Below are 14,807 nucleotides of genomic sequence, written 5' to 3' on the forward strand. Positions count from 1 at the left end.
GCCACATTACGAGTTCTGCTCGCGGGACCCGCGAAGGTCGCCTGGTTTTACCAGGCGTCCTTACCGGGTACCGCAAGCAGACCAGCATGCTAACAACGGGCCCGTTATTAACAGGCCCGTTGTTAGCATGCTCCCCATTCCCATTGAGCACTATGGGGGCTCGAATGGGAAGGGGATGGGTTCCTTAAATGAGGGGTTACCGGGTCCTCCAAGGTCGGAATAGCCCGGTAATTCCTCATTCAAGGAACCCGGACCTGGTACCCGGTAAGGGGGTAGCCATGCCGCTAATGACCTCCAATGTCTTTCTACTATGTCTATATAGGTTGTCCCTCTCTGGCGGACACTAGGGTCTGCTACCGAAGCTCTGAGATCTATGTGTAATCATAACCAGGATGGGGAAGGATTGTTACTTAATGTTGTATATGCCCTCCAGGTGACGGTTTGGTCCTCAGTAAAGGTACGAAATGGGGACGACACCGTCGTCTCCTGACTCCGGCCTTTCACTTTGACATCTTGAAGCACTATGTGGAGATCTTCAACCAGAGCGCAGACATCATGCACGTGAGTACACGTCGGCCACCATGGTTACTCCTGTGAGTGTGTAGTAACACCTTGCACATTATGCATCAGCTCAGGGTAACAAAGCTAATAGAGCCACAACAAGAGCGTAACTCTGTGACTTGCCCACATCACACATCCGCTCACGGCTATCGCTGAATTAAACTGTCTGCCTCCATCTCAAATTAACGTATAGCTGTCACCAATAGCATATTCCCTGCCCACATCACACATATTCTCAGGACCATACATGTGTGTATTTATAAAGGTCCTGTCCTCGCCATGCTTTGTGTGTAATTGGGACATTTGTTTCGAAAGTTCTGCAATGTTTGCCGAAAATGTTACTGACTTCACAAAAGTGGTGACATTTTGTGAAATTAAAATAAAATAGGAAACCTCTAAGGAAAAACAAAACAAAATTAAAGTACCAAAACAATCTTAATTTGTTTTTGAATGTTTCATTTCAACACATTTTAAAATGCATAGAAGAATGGGTCTTTAAATCAATGGAAATTTTGCTTAAGACATTTACAAATATTATGAAAAAGAATTCCTATTTTTTGAACAGTTATAAAACGTTATGTAAATGTATAGCTGTAAAGTAAAATGTAAATACCTTAATTTACCAGTTAAAAAATGTGCTGAATTACAAGATACTTATTTAGAATCTGTTCAATGGGGGAAATACAACATAGGTATGCTCAGAAGAAAACCAATTATCAATTTCTTCACTTATTAATAAGGACCTTATTCTTTTTGCACACCGACCACTGAATGGTTGGTAGTGCTTCTAAAATTTCAGATTCGTTTCACAAAAACACTATTCATTCATACACAATTGAAAATAGCAAACTCAGTTGTAGCCCCTTCATCTTGGCCCTCTTGTTGCAAGGTCTGTCGGAACCGTAGGATCCAGTGAAGAGCCTATCCCCGTTGCCCTCACCTCCCTCAGTGTAATGGTGACATGACTGACTGGCAAGTCGATGAGAATGTATGTCTCCAAATACCAGGCTAATCCCCATGTTGGGGGATACGTCTGTCACTGATGCTCTCATTCAATTTTGACCATCGCAATGCTGTCTGAATTGCCTGGGGTGGCTCTAGGCAATATGCATCTGGCAATGCCACTCTCACTCACGAGAAAGAGCAGGAGATAGAGACATGACCCTTATTAGAAACTGTAGTACCGTGTCTGCCACTTCGTCTGCCAAAATTAACAGCAGATTCCAAGTGGCCGAAACACCTGTAAACCTCCATAGGACTCCACAGGGGGATTTACCTGTGTTACCGGCACCGGTATTACCCGGCTGTCAATACCGGCATTTTCTTGCCGGTAGGGTAGCAGACATACCTCCAGTTCTTAGCTGGAGGTAAATCCTCCACCCTACCGGCCTAGAGTTGGCCTGTTCGGAAAAGTGCCAGTACACATTAATACTGGTACTTTATTTCCAGACCAGCCAACTTATAATGCGGCCCATAGAGTGAGACACAGAGAGTGAGAGAGAGCAGAGACTGAAAGAGTTCCTATCCCTGACATTATTCCTGGACTGGGGATTTCTCTCTGAGAACAATTGGTCCCCTCCTTTAGTGATATAATGTATTTGTAGGTTGAGTAATTACTTATTTTCTGTTGACAGGATAAGTGGCGCCGGCTGACCGCGGCAGGCCCCGTCTCCCTGGACATGTTTGAGCACATCAGCCTTATGACCCTGGATAGTCTGCTCAAGTGCACCTTCAGCCAGAACAGCAACTGCCAAGAGTGAGTACAGACTCATCACACCCCGTCCTCTGCAGCTCCATCGCTTACATTGATTCTCGTTCTTATGCTGGAATCACCTATGCTTTTTTCTAGAGGCTTCAAACCTTGACAAAGACTTTTGGTTTTCTTGTTAATGCTTGATTTCCTGGACTACAGTGTATTATTCAGCTGTGACGAAAACACAAGGCAGGCTATGCTCTTACATCATTTGCTTGTACTACTCTGACAGTGGCATCAGCAATAGACTGAAAAGTCTGTACTGCTCAGGCAGAACCAGAGACATGTCAAGTTAATGTCTGACCTTTTACTGGCCTATCAGAGACACTGGTGCGTCGGAAAATTATTTAATGGAATATAATGCACAGAAGGTCCTGTATGAAGATGGTCCTCTCAACATTAGAACATTCATTTCCTCTGCGTTCCATCCCCTTCTCACATTCATTACTGTGCAAAGCATATTCACACCTTGAGAGGCATATATGCGTATCCCACTAGAACATTTTTCAATTCTTTTTTTCTTTTAATGCAGGTCTCTGCCCTTCAGTGCAGTGTCCCTTATTGGGAATCATGCCCCGCCAGAAGTTGGTTGTGACTGGTGGTCTTCCAGCAAGGGCCTGTCCACTCTTTATTCAGATCTTACTGGAGGTTATTTGCAATCTGGTCTACCAGGAAACCTGGGTGAAAATCATACACTGTGGGTCCTGGGTGGGGAGAATGTGTCACCATGTCAAAGCTCATGTAGCGTGTAGCATGCTCAACTTGAGCTTATCCGAAAAGACATCCTATGGAAGCCGTAGCCACCAATCCATCTGATTTTGATGGACAGTGGAAGGGAGTATGGTTGGTGGCCTCATTCAGTCGATGGGCATTAACGGCCCATGGGGTCTTTCTGTCTATATTCATCTTCTTTCTAGTTGCATAGAACATATTTGTACTTTTGCCATAATTTAATTAGTCAACTTTTTGTTTTAATAAAGGAAGGACAGGGAAACAGATCACTTACTCTAGAGATCAAGGTCATCTAGATCCAAGGACTCTAGGGACTCCCAAGACTAAATGAAAACATTGTTTAAATGATTATACAATGATCTTCTAGCAGAGGGCATACCATATCATAGTGAACCCTTCTTCTTCTGCTGCTGAGGCAAGAGTCAGCTAATTATATAAGGAGATGGTGGGAGACTTGATTCAGCATTTAAGGGAGAGTCAAGAGAAAATCAATTTCAAAGTTCTTGATGAAGATGCATGATTTGGAATGAGTGGGTCCAATTCTTTCCACTTCAATACAAGTGCAAGTTGACCAAATATGATTTCATTTGGTGGGTCACACTGCAGTTTCCCCGACAGCCTCTCCCCTAGGATGCGACGGAACATCTATGTGGCCTTGAAGAAATCCTTGATTAGAAACTATCTTGCCCTGCAATCCAAAGCATATATTTTGTACACAGCCTATTTTGTCTTAGGGGACGTCCAGTCTCTCTGCTTTGGTTTTCGAAATGGGGAATCCAGGTATTTCAAATGTTTCATCCCAGGTCAGCACCTCATACCTGACAATGCTAAGCAGAATGCACCAGGCAGAATGGAGGTAATATGTCTGCCTTTTTAGATAGACATATGAGGTTATATTTCAGAAAACCAGGCAGCAAATATCAACGGGACAGGGCAACATCTTGGATTATCTTCCATACACATGGGCTCTGCAACCCTGAATGCCCCACTTCATGGGAAGATTCCACTGTTAGAGGCATCTAGCAGCTCTTTGCTAATGAAACAGGTGCAATAGCCTCTCTTTCTTAGTGGAGAATCAGATTGTATTCAATTCCCTGGTTCTAAAACATTAAAACCATGCCACCTAGTTCAGAAGCAACTAAACATGGCAAGGCCATCAAATTCAAAACGGCAAATTCTTGATGAAAGAGATCTGTGTGAACTGACTATGTACGTTGTCTGTCTTTTGGCCTGAAAATGATGCAATTCTTATGCTCTCTGGCCAGAGGAATCACTATGCCTCTAAGGAGTTACTATGTGGGATGACATACACCCTAACATATCTACAAAGGTCGTGGCATGTACATTTATGTGGGTTTTCTTCACTACAATGGTACCCATTACCACCTGTACTTGGACGATTGGATGGTATGAATTCAGTCATTTGAGAAAGAGAAAATGTCATCTGAATGGTAAAAAATATTGTTTGGCAGGTTATCTGCTCATGGACATCTGGAAATGCATCCTCATTCCCTATTAAGAGATACAGTTTAAAGGGTCAATATTTGGAACAGAATTAGGTTTTGGAATTCTTTCAGAGGCAACAATGATCTAGTTATGACACATCTGAAGGGTATCTTTAGAAGGTGGCAATGTTCAGCCCAACAATAGATGAAACTGCAGGGGGAGGCAGGGTTAGGACTGCTTATTTTTTGTCTATTGAGTCTAGCTTAACCTTTTCCAATTGATCTCCCACATTTTGTTCTGTTTGGATCACTTCTTAGAGGTTTGTGAGATGATCTAATGGCAAGAAGAGACTGATGGAAAGACAAGGAAAAGTGCTGGAGTAACATTGCCAGATATGCAAATTGATCTGCAGAAATCCTGAGAAATCTATAACCTGGTTGCTAAATATTCCCTAGATGGTCATTAGATTTGATTAATTAATAATAATAATAATAATAATAATAATAATAATAATAATAATGACAAGTATGGAGTGTATACCTAAATAGGGATTTATTTACTCCTCGATGTGTCTTACACACGGCCGCTCGCCTCAACAAGGGTCTATGCAGATAAGACACATCACCCCAGCCCTCATCGACCTTCACTGGCTCCCACTGCACACACAAATCACCTTCAGGTCTTACTGCATCATCTGTAAGGAAGTCGCCCTCAAGTCACACAGCTACCTCACAGAGAATCTCAGCATCTCCGGCGTACAGCGCACCACCAGAAGGCAGGACACATGCAGACATGAAATTCAACTTTGCAAAAAAGAAAGACCAGAAAACAAACCTTCTCTGCCTATTCCCCAAGTCTATGGAACCTCCTCCCTGCCAGCATCACACTCACCCCCATGCTCCTACAATTCTGAAAAAAACTGAAGACCCACCTCTTCAAGGCGTCTCTCCTCCTCAACACCCTGGCCATCACATTGCCCCTCGCACCACCCAACTCGCCTAACGCTGCCTGCCTCTCTCCTCCCCACCACCAGGTACAGCTGTACCCCTCCTCTGTGCCCCTGGGTAGCCTATCCCCCACTGTATATCCGTTCTGTTATCTCTGAAAAGCGTTCAGTTATGCATCTGTAATGTTGTTATAAGTATACATGGCACGTTCTCCCCAACTAAACATAGTTATGGTGAGCCACAGTCGAAACAAAAGGATCTATAAAAAAAACTGTTAGCCACTAGCAAACATATTAACATACCTGCACGTCAAACACAGTCGATCACTAATGCCCCCTTGCATACTCAGGGTGTAGAGAAACATCCACCCACTTTTAGATTACTCAGGCTCAGATAACAACTGCCTCATGGAGTGATCTTAACAAGATCCTTCAACATAACTCATTGGATTCCTCTGCAAGGGACAAAACTGAGGCCTTGTCCCAAGTGTCAAATCCAAAGACGGTCGATACATTCCAGTTGAGAGCTAATAAGACTGTGCTAGGCTCTACACAGAAAATAGAAAGTAATGAACCTCCAAATAACAACCAGAGGAGTCAATTGATAAAAAAAGACAACTAACAGACTTCATTATACCCTCGAAGAACAATGGGGCAAGACATATCTAGACAATAAAATAAACATTTTAGATGACTTTGCAAATAACAATAGCCCATTCCTGAATCACAATAAAATCCTGGATATATTAAACCATTGCAAATCACTTCAAATAATTACATCTATAGACATTTTGCTAGTTGAAATGCCAGATTCTATTGACGAGGTGACCTGGGCAATTGTGCAATTGATGTCTCCACTAATAGTACCATTGATTCTTGTCCACTTCCAGGAACTGCTAGACAGGGGCTATTCTATAGAGAGAAAACAAGATCTGATTACTAAAGGGAAGATGCTGAGACAACCGAAAAGGGAGGAAGTGCCCCATAATTTAGCTGCACATGATATTGATTATCTTGCACATAATATTATGGCTGCTATAAATGAAAAAATTATCAGTACGATAACCATGTGTGTCAAGAAGAAGAAAGTGTGTTCAACCAGGTAGCTTGACAAAATAGAAAATGGAGAGAAACTATTGAAGTTTATGTGCTTCAATACAAGAGGGTTCAGTTCTTTTACTGTTCTTACCAGGGGACAAGCTTTTCTTTTTGCTTCAGATCTCTTTTTATTACCGGAGACCTGGATATAATTATAATAATTGGTTATTTATAACATGCTTAATACCCAGAGGTTTATAAGCGTGGAACCGGGGATCGAACCTGTGTTGCTCTGCGTCGTCTTAGTTCCAAGTCGAGTGCATAACCCCTGCGCTATTCTCCTGAGATGAGGATGATTGATAAATACCATCTGGATGACTATCACATAATACAGGGAAGAGTGATGTGGAATAACATGGGTAGACTGTCAGGGGTTCTAATTATAGGGACTAAGAGCAATATTTATATGAAAGAACATGTATTCAAAACTCCAAGTGTCAACATCTTGGCTGCCATAGTCCTGTTTAAAGTGGAAACTCATGACCAGCAAGTATTGATTCTCAACGTTTATAGCCCCCCCAGGTAATTTTCGGAGGGAGGGGATTATTTGTGTCCTTAAAGATACCATAGAGGAATGGCTTTATAGTGTGCTCTGACACATTGAAGCATCCTCTATGCACTAGATGGAATTACCAGTAAATATCTTAGACCAAATAACCACACAGATCCAAGGAAGATGGTAAAATGCTTCTTTAATCTCAATGAAAGAAATCAGGGAGGCGTAACAGCTATCAAAATAGATGCACGCGTATTCACACCTTATCTTGTTTGTTCAAAGTGTATATACTTTTATAGACTTCATTCATGACATCATCCTATGTGGCATTTTCAAAACCTATTAACGGGATGTATTGGATTAGGGAAACATGTCTAATTATAGAATCATATAAGTGTTAATATCTCATTGTATGTAGGACACGCCCTGAGCTACTTCTACATCCGTAATATAGTGATTATAGCAAAGAATAGGGCAGCGGGTTGGTAAATGCAACATTATATGTGAAAGTGCTTGGCAGGCTTTATGATTGGTTGGCAACCCCATTCAACCCTGGACTTTCGGCTTGTTTAGCAGCACGTGGATGAAAATGAAACCTAGGTGCTCGAAATGCATCAATTCATTCCTTGTTTTGCCAATTAGTCCATCATATGTCATCAACCCGATCCTTAGCCAGGCCTTCTGTTTGTAGTTGACCTCATAGTCTGTTAATTGTCCTGGAACATTCCAGGAAGTATAAGGAGACGTTATCTCCATCGGAGCTTTTAATGAATAGCCCTTGTTTTCGACTTCTGAGTCATTTGTTAGGAGGGTTCTGTGTAATTTCATCATCAGGCATTTCAAAGCCTGCAATTTAAACGTGTTTGCCAGCTCATCGAATTTCTTTTTTTTGGGGGGTCCCCCCAATACTCCCCTCCTGCACCTATTTTTACCTAACCCCAACACCCCCCACCAATTATCTGCCCTTTCCCACTGCCCCCCAAAAAATTTGATGAACTGTCAAACACGTTTACACCGCAGGCTTTGAAATGCCTGACGATGAAAGAACGTCGTACCGGTAGGAGACAATGATGTTATCCATTTTAGCCTCTTATTTATGACCATTTGATTTTATTGAACAGGGTACCATTACCCATTCTGGCCTTTAGAGACTTGCTCACTCCCCCTCACCTAGGCTTTTGCCCTTGTGATTGTTCAATACTAAGAACTGGCAGATGTCCTTTTCTCTCCTAATCTTAGCAGAAAGATGTCTTGTGCACATTGTCTATTCATTCAACTCACTTTGATGCTTGCAGCTATATCTCGAAATAACCCCCTTGATCCCAGGCACTCCCTTATTCTGCGCACAAAAACAGATTCTTCATCAGTTCTTCAATTTGCAATACGAAGCTCATCTTTTGAGGTAGCAGGATTGATTCTTGACATAGACCATCGTCCATTTTTTTCCAATGGCTGTTCTTAACGTTATCTATATACCTCTTTTTAGCAAACATCTATGTACCTTTTCTACCTTGCATTACATCCTATTTACAGTTATTGGTCAGCATGTTTACTTCATCTTCTTATATTCATGATTACTTCGTCTTTAGGTACATGTTTCTCTTAGTGTTTCAGTCTCATCAGTTTTAAGTATTTTCATATTGTTTCAGCATAGGTTTGTACATCTTCCTTATGACATCATTCTGTTGACAACAGACTTTATTTAGAATTCATCCATATTACTCATAGCCTCATCCTGGCATCTTGGTAGTGAACATCCTTCCTGGTAGCATTCTCTTCTTCTGCCTCTACGTGAGGGCATATTCTGAATGGCTGCCTGAGTGCATATCGTCTTTCATACACTTGACGTGCTAAAGGAATGTTGCATGGATTCATGAATGGGTTCCTAATTGTAGCTGTTCATCTGCTACTCCAATAGTCTGGTGATGAAGGTGCAGGGACCAGAGGAGAGGCCTCCACCTGCTCCCCTACAATAGTAACCCCTGAGTATACTTTCTTAAGGTGGGGGACTTAGATTACAAGTCTAGCTTTGACATGGGGAAACTCGGTAAGTCATCCTCCTACGAAATTATAAGTAATAAGTATGACATCTGTGCACTAGAGATCATGGCAGATATTCTGATTGATCTAGATGACTGGATGTCACTTTTTGTATTTTTGGATATAGTGCAGTTTTGATCCAGGGCACGAATGACTGTCTCTCCTATACTTGGTCCAACGATCATAGTAGCTCAAGGCTAGACTATGTACAACCTTAAAAATGTTTATTTCAATTTGTATCCAATTTCAGATTGTGTAAAACTGCCCTTAGTGAACATTTGGTACTTCGATTCTCCCTTCAAGGTGATAAAAGAAAGAGCCATGATACATTTGTGGGATCCTGGGAAGTGAACTCAGTGTGAAATCGAATACTTTGATCGGAGAAAAATGTTATGCCTTTTAAAGAAAGAATATTCAAGAGCAGCCTAACTGAAGCCTTCCCTAATTTTGGGGCGATTATGATGGTTATGAAAGGTGGTTGCACAAGGCTGTGCAATTGAGAATAGCGGCCCAGAAAAATTGGCTTTTGTTAAGATGGAGAAAGATAGAATTAATGATGTGGTCATAGTAAATAAAAAGAAACAGTTAAAAAGGGAGAAGTTAGAAGGTCTACCCGGGATGGTTTAGAATCAATGAATATCATCATGCAATTAAAGACACATTATAAAAACTGGGTGAGAGCGCATAAAGGGTCGGTTGCGACCACCCAGGTACAGATCATGTTAAATGTGCTGTGCACTAACAATTCTAAATAAATGTGGGTCGTTATCAAGCAATAATCATGCGCTATACAATTCCTTGCATTTACAAAAAGAAAGTGAATCCCATTATGGAGAGCACTTGGATTCGTTACGTTAAAGGGACATATTTCAATGCAATGCAAGTGCCGGACCCTTCAGGGGCTCTGAGGGCATTGAGGAGAAAGACCTTTGCCATTATTACTTTTGAAAATATTGAGGAACCCATAGTTAGGGTCTATAGAGCACCGGGCCCTGACGGGTTAGCTAACATCTTGATTAAGCAGGACCCAGAGGACTGGGCCCAGATCATGTATAACATGTTTAAGATCATTATGAAAACTGGAAAAATTTCCATCAGCTGGAGAAAATCAATCTTCAGACCGGTGTTTAAAAAAGGAGCCCGGGATGCTCCAGAGAATTATAGAACTATCGCAATGATAGATACTACGGCAAAGATGTTTTCCTCATTTTCGTTCGAGAGGACTCCTGGATAAAGGATAGAAAAATCTTGAGTAAATAACAGGCGGGCTTCAGAAGGGGAGCTGGCACCTTAGCAAACATATGGCCCTTCGCTGGTTAGTAGGGACTGCCTGTTATATGTTTGTTTTAATGATTATACTAAGGCTTTCGATACTGTGAACCACCAGGGTCTTTGGGCAAAGCTGAAGAGTTGGGATCTGCATCCAGAATTTATATTTTTTTATCAGACATTTATACCCCATACCCTGGTACAACTCAGGTTAGACCAGGAAGGGTTGCTTAGTTCTAACATAAAAACATAAAACATAAAACATAAAAAGTTCTAACATAAAAACTTCATAAAAACTAATCTTAACCTGAAACAGGTTTGCACCATGGTGCCGGTATTGTTTAATGTTCACACAGTGGAATTGCAAGAGGCAGTAAGCAACTGTAATAACTTTCCATCGAGTGTTGGTCCGCATCCCATAATGTGGCAGTCCTATGAGGATGACAAATCATGCGGAGAGCCACATGTTGCATACCTCTAACTTAAAGGCACCAGCTCAATAATGAGCCTGCATTTCTGGAGCGTTTAAAAAACATTTTTTTTAAACTATTTGTTTTTCCCTGGATCTGGTGCAGCCATTGGGACTCGTGGTCGATCTCTGATTTGGGCTGGCACAGACCCGAAAGGAGAGTCAGGCTGGAGCCCCAGATGTGAATGGGACCGCCCGAGCCACACCAGGCTCGTCCAGCTCTACCTTTACAGTTTGGTGGATCCTCCATTACAAGTTTGCTGATTGGCTAGTCAGCTGGAAGCAGCGTGATGAAGAAATATGAATAGTATAATGTGGGTTTCTACTGTGATTGGAGCTTGGATTTCACACTTTTTGTGTGTCTAAAGAGAAGAAAATGTGCTTTAATTAAGCTATAAAGACCCAGCTCACAGGGAGTACTCGGCCTACTAGACCATGAACATGCTGGCTAGGGCTGGTGGGAGTTGAACTCCTAAATATATGGATGGTCACATAAACAGTAAGCATGAACTAAAGACATGGAAACACAGACACTTCCATGTAGCTGTCATTCATCTTCAGAACTAGACATGGCACCAAGACAGCATCGCTGGACATGAAGCAGGGACTTATATCCATCAGATGTAAAGGTGTGTGGGCTTTACAATCACTACTCAACCCGCCTCTGTTCAACCCCATACTGAGCAACAAATAAATTATAGGCACTCCATAAATCACCCTAATATAATTATCTTCTGTGATTCCCCTAAACAACCGGAACTGCCCCTCGCCTGCCTCCCTAGACCCAACGTCACTTCCCCTGGGATATGGCCCTAACACGGGGCATCCCACATAATGGTGTGGTCGGGTTTGAATGTCACGTCCGCGACATGACACCTTCCTTCTAAAATAACCAACACACTCAACTCACTGTGTTGAGCTCCTTCCTCAAAAACGATCAGAACATCCGTGTGTGGCTAGGGCTTAGCATTCCGGCAGAGACTCTTTAACTTCCTCATAAAGACACAACATTACCTAATATCTGACACAGGGATGAGTGTCGACACATATTCCGTTGACACGCATCCGGCAACTCTTCTTCTCGATCACCAAACACTGAATGGACAATAAACTGACAAGCATCAAGAGCAGCATTAGCCCTGCTGAAATTACAGATGCCCACATCAAATCCCTGGTAAAAAAAAACACATGTGCATAGAAAAGAAAATACATCATAGTAATAAAAAAGATTCATAGGCCGTTAAATGCAAAAATAGATAAGCCAAGCCAACGCAAGGAACTACAGGGGGAAGAATAATTACAGCGACCTGGACTTCTCCCAACACACACACATAGCACTGAGTTCTCTCCCCAGAACCACTGTTTTGTAGCATCACCAGCAGGATGCAGGGCTAAGGGGAGCGGTCCCCCATTATTCCCTAAGTGAGAATTCTTTCACAAGGTAGAACAATCACCCAAATTATGACTATAATAATGGTCTGGAGATAATTTGAGTCTTGCGTTGAAGTCTTTTTGGTTATTAGGAGGACATTTTAGTTCTCCTCACAAGACAGAACCATCAATCATAGGTGAATGGGAAAATGCCATTGCCGTGGGTTTTAAGTCATATGAGTGCACAATCAGGAAACTCTGAACCAGCCCAAACCATTAGAGCATGCAAGGGGTATGCTCAGGTGCTTTATCGAAAGAATCCACGAAATTTGCTCATCAAGATAAAAGGGGTTGCTGGGTGAATCAAGTTTCAGGTGTGTCCCGCCAAGCGAAAAAACAAAATAATTTCAGAGTAGATGGTGCTGTTTTCCTCAAATGGCACCCTGTTCAGATCATTTGAAACTTGTGCATTTCTCCATAGCATCCACAATCCTGAAACCAAGAGGCAGTCAGATGTGTTCCGAGAGTTGAGGGTCGATAGAATGAATTCTGTAGGATGCAGCTTAGCTGAACAATGCTAGGGTACTCCCAGAAACTCTCTTGACGACCTTGTTTGAAGAAGTATAAATTAGTCACCAATACACAGAGAACTCGTCCCTACTTTGAGGAAAGGTAGTGTGAATATTATGGGTGAACCATTGTCATCCATTGCTAAAATAGGGCAGACCGCTTTGCGTTAGGTAAGGCTGCCTCTACCAATGCCAAATGCTTTCTGAAAAGAACACCAGCAGGTACCTGAGCCAGAAACCAGATTGGCACAGGGGCTATAGTGGCTTGCTAAGGATGGTGGTAAGACTAAAACAAAGGGTGTTTTAAATAACTCCTGTTTTTATAATGGCGCCTAATTATTTGATGGGATTGCATGGGATATTTGCAACAATGGCTACAGAAAACTCACCTCATGGTGGAATCAATCTGCATTCTCTTCCAGTGCATTGCTTTTTATGTACCACATGCTGTAAGCAGGGTGAAAAATATGCACTCGCCTCCAGCCATTCGCTAATGATAATTGTCTTGTGGCGAGTAAGACATGATGGGCCTCATTACAAGTATGGCGTAGCAGAAAAGAATTGGCGGTGCCAGAATTTCCGCTGATGTTCCCGCTGCACCATACTGCAAGTATGGCCCTGGACTGGAGGACTGTCCTCCATCATCGTGCTGGAGGTGAATCCTCCAACTCTCTGCCGCAATATCGCCAAAATCAGCGAAATTACCATGGTGGAATGCACCATGGTAATTCTGCCAAAAAAGCCCCATAGAGGCCTATGGGCCTTTAAAAAATGGGGATTTACATTGCCACCGGTGGTATTTCCGTTGGGCCAAGTGGCAGTAACGGTAATTCAGTTGGGCGGTATTCCGGCAGATTTACTGCCGGAATACTGCCCAGCTGGTAATGAGGTCCCATGTGCTGTCCGTATGTATAGAATTGAGGCGAGTGACTTTTTATGGCTGGCTAGTAACTTGCAACTTGAAATTGTGCACCCTGCTGTAAATATCCCATGTGATCCTAACTCCAAAATATGTGGTATTTGAGAGTAGGTGGTAATAAATTTACCTGGGTGTTTTTACTTTTACCATCATACTCATGGTGAGGACCTTAGCAGAGAGAAGGAAGGGGACCCTACAATATGCTTGAAGAATCGAAGGTCAAGTGGGGAAGCATGTGCATTAAGTTTAAATACAGTGAATGGTTGGTGCATCCATGTGTAGTGAATTCACAAGAATGATGTTCTCCAGTTTGAATGGAGATTATGTTCACATTCACTGTTCATTCCGAAAACCCAGTTGGACACAGCCCTTTTTCTTTAGAATTCATTGATTTCCTTTTCCCTGAACATCTTCTCAAACAAACTCACATCAAGGCTACTTGTTCTAGTGCCACACCTGTACTAAACGTCAGTTAATCCAACATATTTGTTCTCTCCTAACACATCTATCCATCTGTCATCATAAGACTTGCCATGCAGAGTTTGCACCATTTAGGTCGATCACTGCTTAACATATATCTTGAGCAATTAGGGTTTCTTTTTTTACCCCTCCATAATAGGCAGTATTCTGTAGGTGGCTCCACACAGTGATAAGACAAGTTTCCTTTTCGGGCTGATATAGTTCTAGATCTCAACCAGGCCTTCTCACAACATGTGGACCCTTAAAGGTTATGGAGTAAGAAAAAAGTAATAATCTTGTTGGTGCTCTAGGCTTTGATGTTGAAAGCTCCTGTGGTTGGCCACAACCATGCACAGACCTAGCCCCAAACAGGTGCAGTAATTCTTGACAACACAATGTACTAGCGGGATCTGGGAACCTGAAATGTTGAGCGAGAGAAACTAGGCTAATGATGTCTGAGGCCTCCTTATAATGTATGCTGCTTGCTTTTTGTCAGAGTAGAGAAAAAAATGCTGGAGAATTGGACAATGACAGGCCCTGAGATGTATTAAAGGGATGGAAGAGCATATGTTTGTTAAGGCGGTTGAAAATGTATGTGATTATTTGTCTGGAGTGTTTCAATGGGTCCTGTATAATAATTTGTCAGATCTTTCAGTACAAAATAGCAAGACAACATTGT

General features: G+C 42.2%; 1 protein-coding gene across 1 annotated transcript in view; it reads left to right on the forward strand.

Moving 5' to 3' along the window:
• LOC138447639 (ultra-long-chain fatty acid omega-hydroxylase-like) overlaps nucleotides 1-14,807 on the forward strand; it is a 368,008-nt gene that overhangs the window by 247,506 nt on the left and 105,695 nt on the right. The window contains exons 5-6 of the mRNA XM_069603846.1: nucleotides 434-561; nucleotides 2,196-2,317. Coding sequence (XP_069459947.1) covers nucleotides 434-561; nucleotides 2,196-2,317 — 250 coding nt within the window. The remainder of the gene's footprint in view (nucleotides 1-433; nucleotides 562-2,195; nucleotides 2,318-14,807) is intronic.

Source organism: Ambystoma mexicanum, chromosome 3q (assembly GCF_040938575.1).
Source record: "Ambystoma mexicanum isolate Mex_15411 chromosome 3q, UKY_AmexF1_1, whole genome shotgun sequence".
Classification (NCBI taxonomy): domain Eukaryota; kingdom Metazoa; phylum Chordata; class Amphibia; order Caudata; family Ambystomatidae; genus Ambystoma; species Ambystoma mexicanum.